The 23419-nt window shown below is 38.9% G+C and overlaps 2 protein-coding genes across 2 annotated transcripts; one reads left to right on the plus strand and one right to left on the minus strand.

The window, feature by feature from the left end:
- Window positions 1-1823: 1823 nt before the first annotated feature.
- rab5if (RAB5 interacting factor) lies at window positions 1824-4772 on the minus strand. Its single transcript, XM_042750924.1, has 4 exons — window positions 4548-4772; window positions 3247-3350; window positions 3040-3169; window positions 1824-2029 (listed from the first exon to the last, which is right to left on the minus strand). The coding sequence occupies exons 1-4, from the start codon at window positions 4653-4655 to the stop codon at window positions 1988-1990; spliced, it is 384 nt and encodes a 127-aa protein (XP_042606858.1). The 5' UTR covers window positions 4656-4772; the 3' UTR covers window positions 1824-1987.
- A 4594-nt stretch (window positions 4773-9366) lies between these two features.
- Window positions 9367-23275, plus strand: LOC109066469 (zinc fingers and homeoboxes protein 3-like). Its single transcript, XM_042750685.1, is given in 4 exon segments — window positions 9367-9524; window positions 19619-21382; window positions 21384-22996; window positions 23118-23275. Coding segments are annotated over 3 exon segments (3237 nt in total). The 5' UTR covers window positions 9367-9524; window positions 19619-19769; the 3' UTR covers window positions 23129-23275.
- Window positions 23276-23419: the final 144 nt, after the last annotated feature.

Consider the following 23419-nt stretch of genomic DNA (forward strand, 5'->3'; position numbering starts at 1 on the left):
TTTTCACTGTATAACTGAAAAAGAATCTTAATTTAGAAAAAAGGTAAATATTAAATGCAACGATGCATAATAAATTTGTATGTTTGTAAAATATTTGGAATTGTTAAAACAGTGTTTAAGTCTACTCTTAAAACTTATCTAAGTTATATTCATTTACCCCAGCAGGCCCCTTCAGGATGCCCACAGGAACATGGTGCCTCTGCAGGGCACGCTCAAACACTTCATGGGGAATATAAGCACAGCACCTTTGGGATACCTCTCTTCTGGGTTCAGAGGTATCCATAATATCAGACAACATTTCTTGACTCTTATTTTCTGTTTTGGTGAAGCTCACCCCTTATACAGTTAGTTTAGTTTATAACATCTCGTGTCACTCTTTTCTTCTGCGTGTCCGTGCAGCACTTCGGTTGTTTTAAAAATGTGCTGTACAAAACACATACACTTACTTACTGTATATTACATCATTTTTACTCAGAACCATACAAACATCACAAGACAGGAGGAATACATGAATATTCCTGCGTTACAAAACAATAAAACATATAGTTAGACAAGCCATTTAAAGGCTGGTATACTCAGAACTGGGTCATCAGTCCAATCTAGATATCTAATTAAACAGCACTTCAATACGACAATAGGTCATAGCTTACCTAAAAATAATTAAATAAACAGAGACAAATACATTATCCTGAAATAAATTCAGCTGTTTTTAACTGTTAATGAGCTCATTTTAATAACCCATCCATATCTGCATATTACGGTCACAGTTTGTTAATATGCATATGCAACAAAAGATATTATAGTTAGTAGTAGTGCAGGATTTTTACTCTCAAATTTAAGACTTTAAGACTTGCGCAAATCAAATTTATACCATATAGTAGCATATTAAAACTGTGAAATGACCTTAAAAATCATAATTTTACATTTTCAGTTTTAACAAAGTTTATAAAATGATGCATTTCATTATTGCATTTTTTAAGAGTCGAAAGAATTATTTATATTAATTTAAACAATTATTATCAATAAATTATTATATTAATTAAATAACCTATAAATACACTTGATTGTTTAGACTTTTGTAATGCATTATCTTCTAATGATCCACCAGCTTACTGTAAACACGTTCATTCTCCGCCAGCAGGTGGCGCTTTCAGAACAGCAGAAATACAAGTTTCTCAGACGAAATTAAGAACGTTTACATTTTTAACAACTAAATTTAAGACTTTTTAAGGACCTGCAGGAACCCTGATAATAATAATAACAGACGTCTGACGGTGTTACTCTTCTGACAACAGACAGATGTCATGTTACGTAGGTCAACAGAAATCCAGCACTTCTCAACTTCACTGGATTTCTACAAAGACACTGGATAAAAAGAGAGTCCACCAGAACTGGAGCGGAGCGTCTGCTGAAAAGTGTAGGGCAGGTACAAAGCCCAGCTTTATTTTATTCTCCAAAACATTTCATCCAGAAAATAGTCTCTCTACGGCCTCGGCTACATCTCCTTAATCACAACAAGCATACAGACCCTTCGCATTTCCATCAATACACTATAAAATACTGAGCAGTGTTACATCAACGAGACATAAGAAATGCTTTAATACATTACGGATTCGATAAAATGAATTGTACAGAATTTACACGCTCCTATCTGATTTTACTAGTCATAATGGAGTGCGATTGAATGCTAATCGTGAAAGAAACTAAGAAAAACGTCAAATTAAGTTAAATCCTGCTTGATACGGCAGCAATCAAGAAGAGAACAGTTATTAACCCGACAGCATGGCAGTGCACTGCTTCCGGGGTTCAGAAGGTTCGACAACATCAGCTTCCGGGGTTTCAGAAGGTCTTGTACCCACGATGCACCTCTTCCTCAGGCGCAACACATGCTGAAGAAACATGTGCAGAAACGCCTCGGAACAGTAGCTGCATCCAGCGCTTCCAGACCACTTTAAATAAACGTCCGTCTCTGTCTGTCCTGCAGTCCTCAGTCGTAGTGTAGCGCCGTGAAGAAGATGATCCAGACCACCTGCAGACAAACACACAGCGCTATCACACACTACACAGCCACAGAAACAAAAACAAAACAAGACATGCTTGCATTTGTTCTAATGAATTCAATGCATGTTGATTATAATAAAAACAATGTTGTGTCCAGACAGGATCTTTTTCCATACTCTGGTACTGTTCACAGAATAACATTTCATTTGACAATTTGCAGGACGTGCCATTTTTTTAATTAAATAAAAAAGGGGGGGGGGGGGGGGGGCTTAAATAGGCTTCATTAATGCAAAGGTTTACCTTTAGGGATAAAATGTGATTTTTTTCATACAACACAGCAAGCTGTGTCACTTTTGAACCTAAACTGCTTTAGACGAGAGAAAGTAAAACACTATCAGTTTGTTTAAATTCTGTATTCATTTTCTGTCATTAAGTCCACTTCATTTTGTCTACCAGAAAATAACTGTTAATTAATATGTGACCCTGGACCACAAAACCAGTCATATACGCTGAATAAATAAGCTTTCCATGATGTATGGTTTATTAGGATCGGACAATATTTGACCTGACTGAGATACAACAATATGAAAATCTGGAAGCTGAGGGTGCAAAAATACAAAATACTGAGAAAATCACCTTTAAAGTTGTCCAAATTAATTCTTTTAGCAATGCATACTAATCACAAATTATGTTTTGATGTATTTATGGTAGGAAATGTACTGATTTTTTACTTAATATCTGAATGATTTTGTCATAAAAGAAAAATGGACAATTTTGACCCATACGATGTATTGTTGGCTATTGCTACAAATATCCCCGTGCTGCTTATAGTTTTTAAATGTAGTTTGCACTCAACACACAAAGTTTCCAAATATACTCGCTCTACAGTTTTCATTCTAGAGTTCATGCTCTGTAATAGTAAAATGTGAAACAGGAACCCACTGAAGATGTTCTATATTGTTTTGGGCGCCTCTATTAAGAAGCGTCAGTTAAACACAACACAAGAGGTTAAACAGCACGAAGCCAGAATGTATCTACCAGAAACAAAGCAAATGAAGTCATGAAGCCCTCTTTGGTGAGCTCCCATGTTCCCCCGTACTCCTCCTCATCCACCTGCTGGAAACTGCTGAAGTACACGTACAGGACGCCTGCGTTGATGACACAGAATCTGCAGGAAACACAGTCACACGTCACGGGGATGACTCTGAGAGCTCATGAAGACACTATACTCTGAGCTGCACTCACATGGCTATCCCCAGAAACCCTTTCAGAGGTGCCACACCCCATATCACACCCAAGATGACAGCGATGATTTGCCGGAACCAGTAGACGACGTCTAAAAACTCATCCTGCAATCAAAACAAGAACAAAATGAAAGAAATGCATGTATAACAACATTAATAAGACAGCAAATAAAAAATATAATATATATATATATAGATCCACATGATCCTTCAGAAATCATTCTAATATGATGATTTATTATCAGTGCTGTAAACAGTCGCTGCTTCATTTTTCAGTTTCAGGACTTTTTGATGAATAAAAAGTTCAAAAGAACAGCATTGTATAAAATACAAACGTATTTACGTATTTGACTGTCACTTTGAATTCAATTTAACACATCCTTGCTTGATAAAAATATACATTTCTTTAAAAAAAAGAACTAAAAATATGTCCAGACCGAGATTTTTTTTTTTAATAGTAGTGTTTACTGTTACGTAAGATTTTCATTTTAAATAAATGCTGTTCTTTTTAACTTTTTTTGTTAAAGTGTCACAGGTTCCAAAAAATATGAAGCGGCACAACAGTTTGCCAACATTAATAATAAATCAGTATAATATTACGATTTCTGAAGATCATGTGACACTGATGCTGAAAACACGGCTTTGATCACAGGAATAAATTACATTCTAAAATATATTAAAATAGAATCCATTATTTTAAATTCCAATAATATTTCACAATATTACTGTTTTTTTTCTTCTGTATTTTTAAATAATTTAAATGCAGCTTTGATGAGCAGAAGAGACTTCTTATATATATACACACAAAAAACACATTACAGCTCTTGCTGATCGCAAACTTTTGCCCGGAGTGTATAGAACATGATCATAAAGTGGAGCAGCGTTAATCGGTTAAAAGAGCCCGATCCCTATCCAGGACACCTAGAGCCCTGAAACCCTGGACAGTGACACACAGACACACACACACACACAGACACACACACTCACAGAGACCACACACTCACACAGACACACACAGACACCCACACTCACACACACACACACACAGACACACAGACACACACTCACACACACACACAGACACACACACACACACACACACTCACACAGACTCACACACACACACACACACACACACACACACAGACAGACACATAGTGCAGACAGACACACACACAGACACACACTCACACACGCACACACCACACACACACACACACACACACACACACACACACACACACACACACACACACACACACACACACACACACACACACGTCGTGATGAGATTAAGCAGACCTTCTCGTCCCACACGGCTTTGCAGCGGACGGCTTTGCTCCATGTGGACTGCTTCAGTCCTCCGTTCACCGCGTGAAGCTCCTCCTCTCGCTTCGAGCTGCTCGTCATGACGCTCCGTCGCTGCACGCTCGAGAACACACGCGATCCGATGACTGAACACTTGACCCGACTGTAAAATCTCCCGCAAGAGCTCAGATCTGCTGCTGCTTCTCGCCCCACATTGACACAGCGAGGGAACCCGCTCTGCGCTTGCGCAGCGGAGTCATGACCTTGCCATGCCGTCCAATGAGCGAATGGCGACGTCTGCACGGTCAGCCAATGAGAGCGCAGGACGCCTCTCTGACGCGTGCGCCCTCCGCAGGTCAGCGATGTTACTGATAGTACATGAATGAGTTCAGAGAAAGAGTTCGTTTGCATGTTCTGTTTCTTTAAAATGTGCTTAATAAAGCACTGCATTTACAAGAACTGAAGGCGAAATCATAGGAACTGCGACGAGAATGGATCAATCATGCGATCAATCAATAAGATATCGTTTCCCTCATTTGAGAGTTTTTTATTTATTTACTTACCCCCCCCCCAGCAGCGTTAGATAAAAGATTATGTGACAAAACACACGTGCATCTTTTACAGAGTCACACGTTGTGTGTGCATATGGTATCTGTATTTATTAGAAATATGTATTATTGTAAAGAGGCTCTGTCCTGTGTGAAATTGTGTCTTTAATATTTTATTATGTAGAAAGAAAACCAGTGGATTCTCGAGGCAGTGCTATATTATATTCTGGATATTCTAAATATACTTTGATACACTTTATGCATAACAACCACTGATCTATAATCAGTGGTAACAACTGGCCTCCACTCAGTGTTCATACTGTCCATCCTAAATAGTACGTGAGATTAGAACAAGTGTGTCCCAAAGCATAGTAGGCCTATACTGAAAAGAGTGAGCCAGAAGTCCCCGGATGGTCTACTATTTCCAGTCGATTTTTGAAGTGTGGATCCGTGCACGCGCTAATTGCTAATATTGCCCACAATCCATTGCGCTTTGGCGAATGATTCGGTTCAGAACTACAAACACGAATAAAAAGCGTTAAAAAAAACTACAAACATGGCGGATGCGCGCGACCGACGGGCAAGTAGAGAGGTTATAAAGGGGTTTTGAGTTACTAATAATTAACATTTAACCTGGTAAAAATATATATTTATATATTTATTTATTGTTATCTGTTATATTTCATCTTCAACGGCAATGTAAACTTTTATAAACATCCGAAATAAACATTTATAAACATGGTCTGCATCATTATGCAGAAAATATGAGCAGAGTTTCTCTGTATGAAGACCCGCGGCTCGCAGATCAACCTGCTACTTCATTTCTCTCCACTACGGTAGGAAGTTTAATGAAATGAAATATGGAGGACGTTAACTGTGTCCAGTTTTAGGGTGACAGGATGCGTGTATATATGCGACAGAGCGGTCCTGTGTGACGTGATAGTATGTCCCAAAGCTTGCCTACTCTTCTACTACACACTCAAAAGTGTGTACTTTTTCTTCACCAAAAAGGCATAGTATAAGTAGGCACATTGGGATGCAGCATCAGTCGCTCTCTCTTCATTATGAACCCCAGTTCAGGCACCACTGAACTATGACCCCCATCCCCCCCCAGATCCCACATCTCCAGGTCCTTCCACCCCCCCTCACTCTAACATACGATGACATGCACCAGTCACTTTGTGCAGCATTGGTCCTGCTCACTACCTCATTCACCATGGAACTGACGTCATTCTACCACCTCATCAGTCAGTTTAAATAAAATAACTGCTCTTGAGCCCTTTTCGTCACTTTAATCAGACTGAATAAGCTTTTTTTTAGGATGCACTAAAAATCTTTTTATCTGCACTGTGTTTGATCACACTGGTTTGCACTCTATCTGCCTTGTGTCTTGTGCTGCTTTTATTTAACCTTATTTTTATTTTATTTTTTTCTATTATGTCTTTTTTACATTCCCTTATTGTATAGTTTATCTTATAGTTTTATATTTGATCTAGATTTTTAGGCTCTACTGTTAGTGTTATCTGTATGCACCGGGGTCTGAGAGTAACTCAATTTCGATTCTCTGTATGTATGTACTGTACATGTGGAAGAATTTACAAAAAATCATACTTTACTCAAATCAACTTGACCAACTTTCCCTTATTGCAGTTGTAAAGGGGGGCCGCAGGGGGCGCTAGAGGGCCCGCGGAGAGTTTGACAGATTTTTTTTTCTTTTCTTTTTCTTTTTCTTTTTGCAATTAGCCATGTACAAACAACGTGGCAATATCAGTACCTTTTACATTAGAATATATGTGCACATACAGAACAGGTGCATGAATAAATACACACACACACACAAACGTGTTTGAAAATAAATAAACATAAAATGGGGGGCTATGGGGTTTTTCTTGTAAATCATGGTCATCTATAAATGACAGAAGATTTATTGCATTTTCTTCCCCATCAGTTTGGGGGCTGTTGTGTAAGAAATAAACTCATGAAAATGCACAAGATGTTGGTTTCACTTTGAAGTACTCAGATATGCATATATAAAATTTTCCCAGCAGAAGTAAGTTATTAAGAAGGAAGTCGTCTTTGTCATCACAAGTCCAAAGATAATGTCCTTCACAGTGAACTTTCTAAGGTGAGGTACCTCTGGGTAAAGAATATCAGACCATAAAGCATCCACATACATGCAGTAAAAAAAACAGATGTTCCCTGGTTTCAATATCATCACAAAATTCTAGACATTTATTAGAGTCAAATCCAGATCTTAGTCATAAATATTCACTGAATGGATATATCCCACTTAAATGCATTTCTTTAAATTAGGGAGATAAACGAAATATTAAATATTTGGTTCTAAGTATGAGTTGTGACAGAATTTTAGAAAAAAATGCATTTTATTTTGACTGCCTTTATTTTGCTGTCAAAGTTGGGTGGATGACTTAGGCAAGCTATAAAACAAACAAACAAAAAAAAACAATCAATTCATAATAAAGATTATGTCCTTCTGCTTTCTAAATACTTATTGGAAACCTTTCTAAATACTTATTATTAACGATTATTATTAAATCGCCATTATTTGAATGGTTGACAGCCCCAGTTTTTGTGTAAAAATATATTTACAGTGAAATGCACTAAATAAACACATTTGAATTAAATGAACACCATTTTTTTTCTCAGGTTATGTAGCATTCCTCCACTAGGTAGAAAAATGAGGTCAACTTAATACAAAGCAAATATTTTTTATAATTAAATAAAATGTCAAAATGCTGAATGGATACATGTAAACTTTAAAAATTTAAATTTGCTTTATCACAGTGAAAATATAAAAGACAGTAATATAGACAAACAAAGCTGTTTCACAATAGCACGCATACTTTTTGTACAGTATAAAGATTCTTTATACATGACAATATATATCACCAAAATAAAAAATATATATATATATATATATTAGGGCTGTCAAATGATTAATCACGATTAATCACATCCAAAATAAAAGTTTTGTTTACATAATATATGTATGTGTACAGGGTATATTTATTATGTATATATAAATACACACACATAAATTATATATTTAGAAAATATTTACATGTATATACATTTATATATTTATATTCTTATATTTTATATTATATATAAATATATTTAATATATAAACATAAACATATTCTTCTTAAATATATACATGCATGTGTGTGTATTTATATGTACATAATAAATATACACAGTATACACACATATATTATGTAAACAAAACTTTTATTTTGGATGTGATTAATCGTGATTAATCATTTGACAGCCCTAATATATATATATATATATATATATATATATATATATATATATATATATATATATATATATATATGTATGTATGTATATCCCCTTTATATTTAAGCGAGCCTCTTATTACATCTCTTACTTGTGCAGCATGCAGTGCATCCTTCCTCTTGCACTGCACTTGCAAAGCTTCAACCACAGAAACATTGTAGTTATTCAAATTACTCCAGTTTAATTGCGCTAGTCTATGACTGTAATTTAACACTTTTCAAACACATGTTTTTCAGTTTGCTTCGAGCAGGAATGACTTTCATTTGTGACGACGAGTGCAGCAGGTCGTTATCTTCGCGTATCATATTAATAACTCACTATCAGTATATTCGTATATTCACGAGCCGATCATCAGGGTTTTCGGATGCTGCAGGTGCAGTGTTGCCAGATTGGGCTTCTTTTGGTAACATCAGACCGGGGGTAAAAATGCGTTGGGCCGGATGATAAAAATCATGGGCTGCTTTTTGATACAACTGGCGGATGTTTCAGCGCGCTTGTAACGGGGATCTTCCCGGAAATAATTCAGCGTACAGGTGCTGGTCATATAATTAGAATATCATCAAAAGTTGATTTCACTAATTCCATTCAAAAAGTGAAAATTGTATATTATTTTCATTCATTATACACAGACTGATATATTTCAAATGTTTATTTCTTTTAATTTTGATGATTATAACTGACAACTAAGGAAAATCCCGAATTAAGTATCTCAGAAAATTAGAATATTGCTTAAGACCAATACAAAGAAAGAATTTTTAGAAATCTTGGCCAACTGTATAAGTATGAACATGAAAAGTATGAGCATGTACAGCACTCAATACTTAGTTGGGGCTGATTTTGCCTGAATTACTTGGCCTGGAGGTCATCAATCCAATCTGGCAACACTGCGCCGGTGACGCAGCTGGTCACGTGACGCTGCTGCTGGTGACGCAGCGTGAGTTTCTTTCCCCGTCTGTCTAACACACACACACTCGACTGGACATAAACAATAATGAGGGCCCTTTGTGCTGCACTCATGCCTGAGTCCTCCAGCACTGGCTGACTTGAGTCGTGTTTTATTACTGCGCGCGTGGCAGCTGGAGCAGCGCGGGGTTTGGCGGTGAGTGTGTGTTTGAGTTTGACTCTTCTTGTTACACCTCGAGGTCACACTCCTTCACTACAGCAGATATAGTGCACTCTACAGTAAAAGTGACTGACTGCTGCTCTGTGTGCAATGGCGAACAGGAAACGGGCGGAGATGTAGTTCGTGGTTTGTAATGTCTGATCATATTTCATAACACTAGAAATTAAAGTTCGTGTAGATTAATGGTTGTGCGCGCGCGCGGTGTGTGTGTGTGAGTGAGTTACTAGTGCAGAGATCACTGACCCCTTCATCTGTCTGAACAGTTTTCATCCCGAAGTGCATTTATACTGCAGATCAGGGGGTTGATTACTATTCATGCATGCTTCCATCCAGTCAGTGATCACTAGTGTTATTTTTATAATCTGTAAACTCCTAGTGTACCGCTGGCAGTGGATGATCTAGTGCCCCTCTTTAGTGATGACCCTCACCTGAGCAAGGGCCCTGTGTGGTCACTTTGAGAGGATCGACCGATAAACAAAACTCTTCAGTTTCCCCCTGTGTCAGATCTGGACAGTCCTACCAGTAGTGTTGTCAATGATAAACCTGTTCGGCTCTTTTCATGTAATATGATGTTTATTTAACATTTTACCAGTGCTTATTTAAATTGCCAATTTTGCTATTATTCATCTCAATTATACCCCCCCCCATTGGTGAATATGTGGTCAGTTTGAGATCATAGCATCACTTTAAGCTTACGAAGCCCAGCTTGACCAATAAACAAAAAACAAAACTTTAATTTCCCCATATGTAGTGCTGTTAATCTTAATTCTGTTTTCTTTTCTTTTTCATGTAGTTTATTTAATATTTAACCAGTGTTTATTTAAATCTGCCATTTTTTAACAGATCTTATTTGCTGTTATTCCACTGTATTAATTATGTCCCCATTGGCGGCCCTGCACTGTGTCATCAACTCTCAGTATCTGTCATCTGAGACTCATTCAGCTTCTAGTGTGACACGTATGAATGATCATGCACACTTGAAGGTGTTAGACTGTTTTCAGTCATTAAAGTGTAGTAGTAAAGAGTGCAGGCCCTGGTGTTTGACTCGAGGAAACCTCCTCAGCTAAAGGTCACAGTCAGTGTAACTCTTACGTCTCACAATCACGATCAGAGCTGTTACCCTGAAAACAGCTCTGTGTGCTGAGAACGACAGTCCAATTACAATATTATTAGTATGTTAACCTCTCTGTGATTTGTTTTCTTTTAACGCTATTATGATTTTTTTACGACTGTAGAAAGAAATAAAACCCTAGATCCTCAGCGGACGCTAAATCAAGATGGAAACAAACCCGTGAATCAGGGATTTTACACCCAGTTGATGTTTCTGTTCGTGTGTCTTCCTGGTTTTACTTTCCTTTCCCTCTTCCAGGTGGGATTAGTGCAAATCTATCCCCTCACAAATCCTGTGAAACGTTCCCTTGGCTTGGTCCTGAGCGTGAATGCGTCTGAAGTCAAGGGTTGCGGGTCCCTGCGTGTGCGTTCTAGCGGCTCTGGTCAGCACGAGCTGGGACTGCACTCCCTCGCTGGTTAGGAGACGGTGATGTCAGCCATTTTAGGTTGGACAGCAGAGCGTGTGGTGTGCCGCCATTTTTTTTTTTTTTCCCCTCACTCTTCCATTTTTAACCGAGCCTTAACACCTTAGGTGCTGGAGACATCGAGTCCGTGCCGCTCTGCGTTGAGAAACTTGGCACAGCTGAAGTTGCATTTTCAAAAAGTGTATCAGAAAGCAGTGCATAAGACAACCTACGCCACCGGCCTACTCGACGAGGGGGTCTTATTTTCAAAGCATGTTGTCAGTATAAAAAACAACTTTCACTTTACCTTAGATTTGACTTTTCTTACCAATTTAAAATAATGCATGTAGGGCTGGGTGATATGGCAAAAAAAAATAAAAAATCTGATATTTTTAGAACGTTTGACCGAGTCTTGATTTTAAACTGGTCAGCTTGTAAATGTACCTCCAACACGATTCAAGTAACGTTCTTTATTAACCCTCTAGTTAAAGAAAACTCGGTAACACTTTTAGCATAGGGACCAATTCTCACTAATAACTAGTAGCTTATTAGCATGCCTGTTACTAACATATGGACTATTTATTAGTGCTTGAAATGCACTTATTCTGCATGAGCATATTCTACATCCCTAAACTCTACCCAACACCTAAACTTTATAACTGCCGCACTAACTATTAATAAGCACCAGTTAGGAGCAAAAAAAGTCGTAGTTAATGGCGAGAATTGGACCTTAAAATAAATTGTGACTGAAAATTTGATTCCAAGTGCACCGCACGTGATGCAAATGTTAAACAAATCACTTGTTAAATATCTTTGCAGAAAAGATGCATGCACTACTACAACTACATCTTTGAACAAACTTGTCTTATACATATATGTTCAGAAAAAATACAAGTAAAATGCTTTTTCTGTGTAAACATGGATGCGCTGCGCTCGCGTCTCTTGCATGCAATGGTAGTCTAAAAACACGGCGCTCAAGCTAAAAAAAAAAAACTGAACTTTTTTTGCATTGTTTTCTATTCCACAGCCCACATCTCATCTTTGTCAAAACAAAAGTGTTCACAGAGAAAAACATTGTCTGTGTTCGATACTAGCGATATATCCTACTCGAGGTCCTTCACAGAGCGCGTCACACGTGAGCCGTTAATCACCGATCATTCGTTTATCTTTACGGTTATCTTTGGCATCTTGTGTCTAAAACTAACGTTTGGTAATATTTCTATTCAAAATAGTGATTCCTCGATTTATAAAAAACAAAATCATGGCAAAACATTCAATTCGAATTAATCGATAAAATCTGAAAAATCGCCCAGCCCTAAATGTGTGTTAACGTCGTGACCAAGAAACATGTGTTCACACCAAAATGCATTGGTGGCTTTGACGAGGGACTGAGGGGAGGCCATGCTGTTGACAGCGAGTGAGAACGAGCGCACCTATCAGACACAGTGAAACTGGATCAGGAGTGCTCTCGTACTCACAGCGTCTGGAGAAAACAAACCAGGGCAAGCCAGGAACACGGCTGACCACTGAGTGAATTAATCTGGTGTGTGTACGTTGAAAACAGAGTCGTGTGGAGGTGGGGGGGCACTGTTGCCATGGGGATAGTAACACCCAGTGTGCTGACGACCGTCTCCCTGCGGACTGGGCGAGCGAGGGAATGGGGGAGGGGACATGTGTTTTCGCCAAAGCAAACGTAACGGATAGAGAACAGATTGTAACCCCAACCACACATTAGTCATGTTTATCGTGTTCATCTTATAAAACACCCACGTGGTTCAAAATTGATCAGTTTAGGCACTATTGTGTCATTGTTTATTTTGCATGTTCTCCAGAGAGACAAAGATATTCTGTTAGTCCGAAGTGTGAGGACGGTGTCAACGCTGCAAAAAATGATTTTCTTGCTTAGTATTTTTGTCTTGTTTTCTAGTTTAAATATCTAAAAATGATTGAATCAGGATGCATTTATTTGACAAGTAAAAAGACTGTTTTTGTCTTGTTTTCTAAAAAATATATTATATATATATATGTTTTTAAATATTGTTAGTTTTTGCTCAGAACAAGCAAAAATATCTGCCAGTGGTGCACGAAAAATAATCTTGTTTAGCGCCATTGAATTAAGATTATTTTTTTACACTATTGGCAGATATTTTTGTTTGTTTTAAGAAAAAACTTAATATATATACATAATTTTTTTTTTTTTTTTTAGAAAACAAGACTTAAAATCTTAAGTCAAAATTGAATCATTTTACTTGTCAAGTAAATGCATCTTGATTCAATAATGTTTAGATATTTATACTAGAAAACAAGACAAAAATACAATTTTTTTTTTTGTTATGTCTGACTGTATAGGCGCTCAGGCTTTTTGGATGGTGAACACTCATTTATTTGTACCTTTTAGTGTAAACATTGCACTCAAGTATTGCCAAACTAGTGATCCAGGACTAATCCTTCAGTATTTTTTGGCTTGTCAGTATAGTGGTTCATCAATGCATGTTTTTAAATTACGAATTTGTAACTTTTACATTTGGTCCGCCCAGTCTTGAACATTTTCTAACAGTGTAGATTTGAAGCGTTTGATAATTTTTTGATCAAACAGACTGGGAGACAGTCCATAGTTTTGTTCATAGGTTAACGCTCGCTGCAGACGGCAGCTTGGCTCTCAGGTTGACCACTCGCTAAACAGCTCATGGTGGAACATTCCAGAGCCCTTGGAGTGAGCCAGAGAGGAGGAGGAGGAGATGTGGGGGGTAACGGCTCTGTGATTGTTGGATGAGGGTGGAAAAGGTTGTGTGTGAGGGGGGTAGGGATGGGGAATTGGTATCAAGGCAAAAAAATTCCTTGCTGAAACACCTCACTGCTTCCTACGACAGTTAATGGCCCCAAACACATGTGCACACACACACACACACACACACACATGCTCGCACCTCGGCCCAAACTCAAGGGCCCAACCCCCACTCGTCTTCTCGTCCTCAGGGTCTGACCAGCGTGATGGATGTCAGGCCCGCCTACCATGCAACCCTTTTGTGTTGGTTATGTGATCCAAAAGCGTTGGCAGGGCCATGCCCCCTTTTGCTGAGCCAAACAGCAACGCCCCAGCAAGCTGCAATGAAGGGCATTTCCATTTTCTGGGAAAAAGAGGGATATCGTAGAAGTGTGAAAGGCCTTTCCACACTGAGCGCGAAAAAGTAAAAACGAATCGGATGCGATGACATGCTGAAATGAAAACTGCAGATTCCTATGGATACTATGGATACACACAGACCGCGAACATTTGCACACTGAAAATGCGAATGTTTTTTTTTTTGTTTTTTTTTACCGAACCAGTCCGACAAATCTTTTCAGTCTCTCAAAGCGAAAACACGGCCGTCCAATTAATAAGATTTGAGCATTACATGACGTGGCCAGAGCACCTGCTGTTACCCAAAAGGTTGACGTGGTGGTGCTAAAAGCTGAGAAGACTCAGCACGAGCGTAAAAACACCCAAGTAGAGGACTTTCAACCAACATAGAAAGAATATAGAGTCGAGATGTTGTTGTTGTTGGTGTCTATATTTATATTCAAACTATATATTTCTGTAGGCCTATGTGTTTTTATGCAGCTCATGGTATTTTTATAACAATAAAGGATGTTTATGACAAATGACAAGCAGGTAGCCAATTATGAATTACACACCTCCATACCCAAAATACAAATTTTAAAGCAGTTATGTACATTTTTGAAAATGTATGTTTTTAATAAGTAGTTAGATAAGAAGGTTTATTCTGTGAGTGTGTGCAGTTTACACTGTAGAGCAAAACGTAGAAGTATCGTCAAGTTATGTTTACCACAGGCTTTATTTTATTCATAAAATGAAAAACCCCATTAAAAAACCCATAGGAAATTATGAAGAACAGTTCTGACGTCATAGTTCCCCAACTCTATTTCAGATCTATTAATGCACTTAATACTTACATTTCATGTCCTGAAGAACAGTTCTCCTCACACACATACACTGGGAGAGCATGCAGGGCTCCTTTCATGTTGACATCATGTAAACAAAAAAAAAATAAACAATCAGGCCAACTTTATTTTTATAAAATGAAGACAGTGATGGAGATAGTTAGTGTTTGTGAATTTGCACTCACCTGAAGATCAAACACTTAGAATGTCATGCAACATCTGTGAAATCTTGCTGGTGTCTGCCACTTTCTCTAATATGGTGAAACTCAGCACAAACCTAGAAAACCACAAACACGCACAAGTGAGTGTATAACCAGCATTGGATGTAGAAAAGAGAAAGCCAAGTTATGTGAGGACACATCACACAACTTGCTCTTCAACTCAATAGAAGTTACCTTAAAGGCCCCTGTATACTTCAAACGAAGTTCGTTTTCGTTCTTCGTTTGGGGGCAAAAAGAAGTTTGAAAATGCTGAGTCTTCTTCTTTCTGAACTGGAGGTGCGGTGTAGACTGCGCTGCTGGAGGTGGGTGTAGATTAATGTAAACATGTTGCGACACTCGCGTGTATGCCCTGAACACAACAAATTTGAAATGAAAAAAGTGTAGGCAAATCTAGGTGTGAGACGGGCACCAATGGTCAAAATATTATAGACAAAAGAATAATGATTAGCAGCAGTTCAGAGTCAAGTATCATGTTTGCAGTACAAAAGAACCATAATCAGTCCTTTATGGGAAGTGTGAATGTCTCAGTCTGTAAAACTTTAGCATGATGTGGAGTCAGTTTACTTTTTTTTTATTAATGTTCATTTATTATATTAAACTGGATAAATTGTTATACCTTTTTATATTTTATATGGTGTCATGTCAAAAATCACATGACAAAGAAGGTGGAGTTTCAGAACACACCCACCGATTGTGTAACCGCCACGGACCAATAGAAACTCAAAGGTGTTTAGGAGCCAAAACGAACTTCCCCAGAAAGTTTGCTTTGGTCAGCTGTTTCGAACTGCCAAAACGAGTATAAAACGAACTTCATTTCGGCCTGATTTTGTTCGAAATGGAGTCAGTTCGTTCTTTGATTTCATTTGAAGTATATCGGGGGCCTTAAGTGTTGAGGCTCACTCTTTTGTATTCTGCATCCAGCTCAGCCTGCAATTAAAGAAAGTTTGTAAAGGTTTACTACAAGTTTGTAGACTGCTTTTGTAAATTTAATATATTGCAAATTCATGTCTGTGTATTAGCTTTAACCTAATTTTGGTTTAATACTCTTAGCAGCTAGTTGTTTAAAAACAGACCAAATACCACAAATCACATTTACCAGGGCATTTCCCAAAAAAAGCTTTGTATGGCTAAGATGATCGTAGAAACATTTGCCACCAAATGGTCTCAACAATCGACTTAATGTTAGCTCACGATGCTTTTGACAAATGCAGCCCTAAACATCGCAGTTAACCGTAGCGACATTCAAAACGTACATTAGGACTGCGTTTACTGAAAAATACCGGCTAACGTTAACAGTAGTGCCCTTCTTTATCGTTAACATTAAACTATAAGCAGTGATGCTAAAATAGCATTCAAAAGCACTAGTGAAATGCCACGCTTTACAGCGCTGTGTAAAAACAGCATTTCCCAAAAATTTAAACATTCATTTATCATGATATTCTTACAACACTCAAAAAGAAATAAGAAATTTTCACAGTTGTTTTGACTTACTTACAAGTTGTTCCATTAAGTTTGCTCCGGTCGCTTGCGAGTCTCCGCCATGTTGGATGGATTCTTCTGAACGTCAATTAGAGCAACGACCTGACGTCACTTTACGTCACTCAGTAAACTTAAAAATAATAATTTTGAGTTTACTCAAAACTGTTGAACCACACAAAAATAAAACGAAATTCCTCGTTCAGAAAATGTAATTGTTATAAGTTGCGTCAACGATTTAACAGACTTTAACTGCAGTGTTCTTAATCTTTATAAGTTAGTAGTACTGTTTGGGTTTACAGTGTAGTGTGAATTTGTATAAGGCGATTAATCGTTTCGCGCTTGGTGGGAAAGCAACGTTCGTCTGCGATTCGCATCGCTTTTTCGTGTCGCACTCAGTGTTAATTAAATTAAATTTATTTAATTATTAACTTACTTAGTTTCATAGCCGGAGAGTGAACCAACTCCAGGCCAGTGTACGGCTAAAAGCAGCCTAATGTTAGTGTAATCTGTTAACTGCACATTATATATTTTTAGTCAGTAGCATAAGGGTCATAAAATATTTTTAATATGAATGAATTTGTATTTAACTTGAGCACAATTTAATTAAAAAATTGTATGTTGCTAATTATAATGCTTACATTTCCTTATTTATTCAAACACCAGCTACAGAAAACGAGCAAAGAACATTTACATTAGGAAAGAACATCATCACTGACTTCAGTCTAGCGCAAGTATATGCACTTTAAAAAACACTCCTGTTATAATCAGTGAAGCTATCTCTTATACTTACATCGCACGTACATCTGCACTTTGTTGTTTCTGATGAAAGAAATTCACGAGAGAGCTGAATTCAGTCAGCACGCTTGCACAATAAGCAACAAAAACTCTGGTGTTTCAGCGATGACTCATTTGCACACCCTCTGATTGGCCATTGCGTTCATAAACTCAATGTAATCGTAATTGGTTATAATGCGCAACACTATAAAAAGAAATGTGACTGGACAAATAAGCCATAATACTATCTATCATCTACGATACTATCATCTATCGGCACAACCCTAATCTGATCCATAAATGCAATGTGTCTAATCACTCTGAAGCTGCAGGAAAATCATATCATGACAATGCCAGCGTGGCTAATGCCACCAGAACATGTACAGCTCATAAAATCAACAGCAGCTGACAGAGAAAAAAAAAGTAGATTTCTCATCTTTAAGAGCCCTCCAAAAGTTTGGGCGCTGGAAAAACATAATCTAAACCATAACAAAGAAATAGTGATTTATATAGACCAATTCTGTGTTTGCAAACAGTGATGATGTTTTTTTGTGTGGGCGGAGCATATGGTGGTAGAAAAATTACTATGTCTATAGCATTCTATGAAAGTCATGGAATAAAAGAATAACAAAAAAAAAGGTACATTTGAGTAGATATTTCAAATTTCTGACTTTATTCTCGCAATTAATCTCTTAGAAAGTGTGAGGTTATATCTCACAATTCTGATAAGAAAAATCAACTCGTCATTCTCCCTTTTCCTCTCGGATCAGAATTATGAGTTTGTATCTCACACTTCTGCCTTTTTTCCTCATAATTGACAAACTCACTATTGTTGAGTTTTAAAGTCCGAACTAGGATATTTAAATTTGTATTTGCTTGGGAAAAAAAGTCAGAACTGTGAGATAAAATAGATAGGTAAATGTTAAGTCAAATGTTATAGGTTTAAATAGTATTTTATACTGTAACTTTAGGGCAGCATATGTGAACATTATGTAGACCTATTGTGTAAATCAAATTTGTGCTTTAGAAGTAGAGTAATCATAGGAGGTTTTATCAAAAGTTTGTCTGTTTTTTGCGTTTAGTGTCAAATGGCGTGTACAGTATTCTATACAAATGATTTGCATTCCAATTCTGACATCCAAAGGCACAACAATACATTTTTTTTTTATTTATTTATGCGTTTTACCCATTTCCCTCCACCTGTTACCAGTGTTTTTCTGCTCCCACAATGCAGCTGCAAGTGATGTAACTGTGATGTCTACTCCAAATAGGTCTATATGGCTTGCAAAATTCTGATGTAGTCAGAATATATGATTAATATATAATGGCCATCTGGAGAATAATACTTTAGGATCCTGATGGTGTAAATACAGCATCTACCAGCAGGGGCTAACTAGACCATGTTATCAGACCAAACCTTTCCTGTGTCCCTTTGTGACATGGTAGAATTGGAGAAAGCTGTACTGCTCTTTTCAGCTTGGTTAATGGTCATACGGTATCTTCTTATTGGAAACATGTTCTTGTTGTCATCGTTGTGGTCCTTTCTTGTCATATGTTTTGCCATTTGTGGCCCCAAATCCCTATCATTTGAAGGGTTAACTTGCAACAAAGAAATTGTGCTGCCCTGTTCCTGGGTATGTTTGCTTGCTGCAGTCTAAGATTAGTGAATTGAAAGTGACCTATATTTCTACTTTCTAGTAGGCAATGGGTCTAGTAGGTCATCTAGTAGGTCATTTGAATCAGAAATTAACTCCAGTGCTTTTTTCCTGTGTTGTTGTTTAGTGAATACACTGTTGAACATTATTATGGAATGTATGTTTTCTCACATTTGTGGTATGAAAAAATACATGTGGCTTGATTGATAGTATGTCATTCACTTAAAACAACAAAAGTTAAAGTTTTTCTGAGAGGGCATGGGGGTGTGAGGACGCTCCGCAAACAGAATGAGAGGCTTTAAAAGCTTCTTTGAAAGTAGCTCAGTCATCAGAGACAGACATAAAAACAGCTCTTCTCTTTTGTACTGTAAGTGAAAAGACGTTTAAAGATAGAAGGTCAATAGGCAGTTTTTGTTATTTTAGTATAGTAACTAAATTGAGCTTGATTTCTGTGGTTCTCAAAAGCTGTTGTTTTTTCTTTACAGACGATCTGCTGCCTGAAACCATTAAGGACATTAAATACTTATAATGAATTGATGATAATGTGCATCAAAAAGTTCTCAGTGGATGTTCAATAAGAGTGGATAACCATCATAATTAATCAGGACTCTCACTGGAGACTAAGTAGACAGAACCATGGCTAGCAAGAGGAAGTCAACCGTTCCATGCATGATTCCTGTAAAAGCCATGCATCTGCAGGATGACTTTGAGCTGGACAGACTTTCCCCTTCAACCCAGGACATTGGCTTTTCTGTTACAGAGGAAGAAAGTGGAAAAAGCAGTCAAAGTTTGGATGAGTCCACTGGGCAAGAAGCAGGTGATACCCATAAAGATGGCGGCATTTACACTTGTAGGCCATGTAACTTTGAGACCCAGGACCTAAATCTTTTCCTTGATCATGTCTACAGTGGGCACCCAGATTTCCGCATTGACCCTTGGTTTTTTTGCGTGGATTGTGGGGTTAGTGCAGCAAAATTTGAGGGCTTGGCACTGCACAATGCCCGTGTCCATCCGAGTACAATAAACACCACACTTCAGCTCAAAAAGAAGGACAATAGAATCAAAGTAGAGCAGAGTCTTTGCGGGGAGCCTTGTGAAAGCATTAGCTCTAAAGAATATGAGATATCCATCACCAAGACACCAATCATGAAAATGCTGAAGGGTAAATCAGAACCCAAAAGGATTGTAGTTTCCCACCCTGCAACTGATGACCCTCCCCCCGTTATTACCAAAGTGGTGGAGAAAAGTGACTCTCCTGCAGTTACGGTCACTCATGTGCCCACTATTGTACACAATGGAGCAGCCAGCAAAGTTGCCCTGCCATCGGCCATACAGATTGTGAATGGCTCTGGGGCTTTGCCCATGCTGAAGACAGCTGTTACACAAGTCATATCCGTTGTGCAGAACAGAAGTCTCAATCAACACTCTGCTCCAATCACTGTCTCCTCATCCCACTCCTCTTCGGCATCCTCATCATCAAGTACTAAGAATCTTCCAAAAGTAATGGTCCCCCTGAGCAGCATTCCTACTTACAATGCATCCATGGACAATAGCAGTTTCTTAAAGACATCCTTTAGCAAGTTCCCTTATCCAACCAAGGCTGAGCTTTGCTACCTTACTGTAGTCACCAAATACCCCGAGGAGCAGATCAAGATCTGGTTCACAGCACAGAGGCTGAAACAAGGAATCAGCTGGTCTCCAGAGGAAATAGAAGATGCCCGCAGAAAAATGTTCAATACCATCATACAGGCAGCACCCTCAAACAGCCAACAGCAACGGCACACCCACCACACCACTACTCAACCAACTATCACAGTTCTGGGCACAACTGGCATCCCTCATATCTTACAAGGTAGCCTTGTTGGGCAAGGAGGGGTGATTGTCACCCAGCCGATGATGGCTAATGGAATTCAGGTCAGCAGTGCCCCTGTTGCATTAGCCGTAACACCTAAACCTCAGGCTGCTGCAAAGCATACGATGCAGGCCAGACCCGCGGCAGCCCTGGTGGCCGATAAAGGAATCAGCATGGTTTTAGGCACTGTTGGTAGCAGCAGTAGTGGAAATTGCAGTAGTAGCAGCAGCAGCAATGCTGTAAGTAGTACAAGCAGCTTATGTAGCCAGGCTAGTGTAATCAGTATTGGTAGCAGCAGCCCTGCTAAGTCAAATAGCAACAGTAAAGTTAAGGTCAATACACCGGGTATTAATGCCACTTGCATTCAGAGCAACGGTAACGTTGTGAAAAGTGAGGGTAAAAGGCAGTTCTGAGGCTAAAACCAACATTAACAGCAAGGACATTGTTTCAACTGCCAGTACCACTCCAGCCACAACCTCTGCATCTACGACTACAACAGATAGCGCAGTACCAAGTAAATCAGACTCTCCTGTCTCTATGAACTCTCGTATATTCCCCACCACTAACTTCCTGGACCCCAGCTTTAACAAAACCAAAAAGTCGCAGGAACAGCTGGCAGCCTTAAAGGAGAGCTTCCTTGTTAGCCAGTTTCCTAATCAGGAGGAAGTAGACCGACTTATAAGCCTAACTGGTCTGTCTGTACGTGAAGTACGGAAATGGTTCAGCGACCGCCGCTACCACTTCCGGAATCTGAAAGGTTCAAGGTCAAGCGGCGGAGGTCAAATTGTTACTAGTGGTAGCATTTCCCAACTGGATACTCCTGCTGCTGTGGACCTGTCCGAAAACTGTACACCCCCAGAGAGGCCCAAAACTCCCCAGCAGTCACCTCTCAGCCCCTCACAGACATCATCCCCACCAACTCCAACACGGCGTCCTCCACGCCCCCCATCACCAGATTTCACAGCGATACGGTACAAAGAGCGAGAGCCCCACCAGGTTCGTGCTTTGGAGGCCAGCTTTGCACAGGACCCAGATCCACAGAGTGAAGAAGTTGACCGGTTAAGAATAGAAACCAAGATGACTCGCCGTGAGATCCATGGTTGGTTTGCTGAGCGACGGAGGAGGGTAGCAGCAGAGAAGAAGAAAGAGGAAGCTGAGAGGGCAGAAAGGGAAGATGATCTGGTGGGAGAAGCAGAGGAGCATCGAATAAACAAGGAAAAAAACTGCAATGAGGAAACCCATGAAGCTGACGATTCCTGCAAGGAAACACAAGAAGACAAAGAGGAGAAACAGAAGGATGAGACCGGTAGTGAGCCGAAAGTTAACCCTATCAAAATCAATCTCAAAATGCTGAAAGTTACTGAATCTAATGGAAAAGGAGAGCCAGAGGGCAGTCAACTGAATGAGGCTAACAGGGCACAATCTCTCTCTCAGACAGCTGTTCCTCAGACCTCCCCATACCGAGGAAAGAAGACACCGGAACAACTCCACCTGCTGAAGCAAGTCTTTGCACGCACCCACTGGCCGAGTAGTCCCCAGTACAATGAGCTGATAACTAAAACAGGCCTACCGCGACCAGAGGTGGTACGTTGGTTTGGAGATTGCCGCTATGTCCTGAAGAATGGCCAGCTCAAGTGGCTTGAGAGTTACCAGACCATGGTAGACGAGGAAGACTTCCAGAAAGATAACATTAGTGTCCTAAAGGAGCACCTAGACAAACATGGTAAACTAGATGAGACTAAGTTGGAGGAGATTGTCAAATCAAGTGGGTTAGGTGAGGAATCAATCGGCGCGTGGTTTGTAAATAAGACGCCACTTTTATTGGAGGAAAGGAACTCTGAGAGCACAGCAGGTGTGATGACTAAACCATCATCTGCAACCCCAACTGAAGCTGCTCCAGCATCACAACATCCAGACCATGAAGTTGTAAAGGTGGAGCAGTCAGGAAGCAGCCTAATCTCTAATGATCAAACCAAGAAGTCAGTAGTTGAGATATCAACAAATACTAAAGGTGATTAATGTTCAGCCATTTTAGCCATTTACTTTATAGCTTATTTGAGGATGGGATCAGCCCTTAGATTGTTTCCAGTATGAGGTTGTTTTTGTGTTTTAATACTTGTTTCTTTTCACAGAGTCTGACTGAAGAGGAGAGTGGATGTATGAATGAATGTGAAGCGATACCAACCCATGGGATTACAGCACATGTGGCCTTTAATTGAAGGCTTTTTTTTAACACATGACAGATTATACTTTAACAGGAGCACTGGAGAACAACTCTGCAAAAACAAAACAAAAAAAACTCTCCTCCAATGAATATTGCCTTTTTCTCCAAGAGTGACCAGCTCTCCCATTGTTCAAGACATGGTTTGGATTATCAGCCAGCTGCTTTTTCTATTTGGATAGGATAGAGGGAAAAACAGACCTTGTCTTTGTG

The sequence above is a fragment of the Cyprinus carpio genome, chromosome B23 (assembly GCF_018340385.1).
Source record: "Cyprinus carpio isolate SPL01 chromosome B23, ASM1834038v1, whole genome shotgun sequence".
In the NCBI taxonomy this organism is placed as follows: domain Eukaryota; kingdom Metazoa; phylum Chordata; class Actinopteri; order Cypriniformes; family Cyprinidae; genus Cyprinus; species Cyprinus carpio.

Bases quoted from the DNA above. Each gene is read 5' to 3' on its own strand.
- rab5if (XM_042750924.1), bottom strand. From the start codon at position 4,655: ATGACGAGCAGCTCGAAGCGAGAGGAGGAGCTTCACGCGGTGAACGGA. The intron at 3,170-3,246 runs GTGAGTGCAGCT...TGTTTCCTGCAG, and splicing joins GGGTTTCTGGGGATAGCCAT to ATTCTGTGTCATCAACGCAG. The intron at 2,030-3,039 runs GTAGATACATTC...GTTTGTCTGCAG, and splicing joins CTTCATTTGCTTTGTTTCTG to GTGGTCTGGATCATCTTCTT.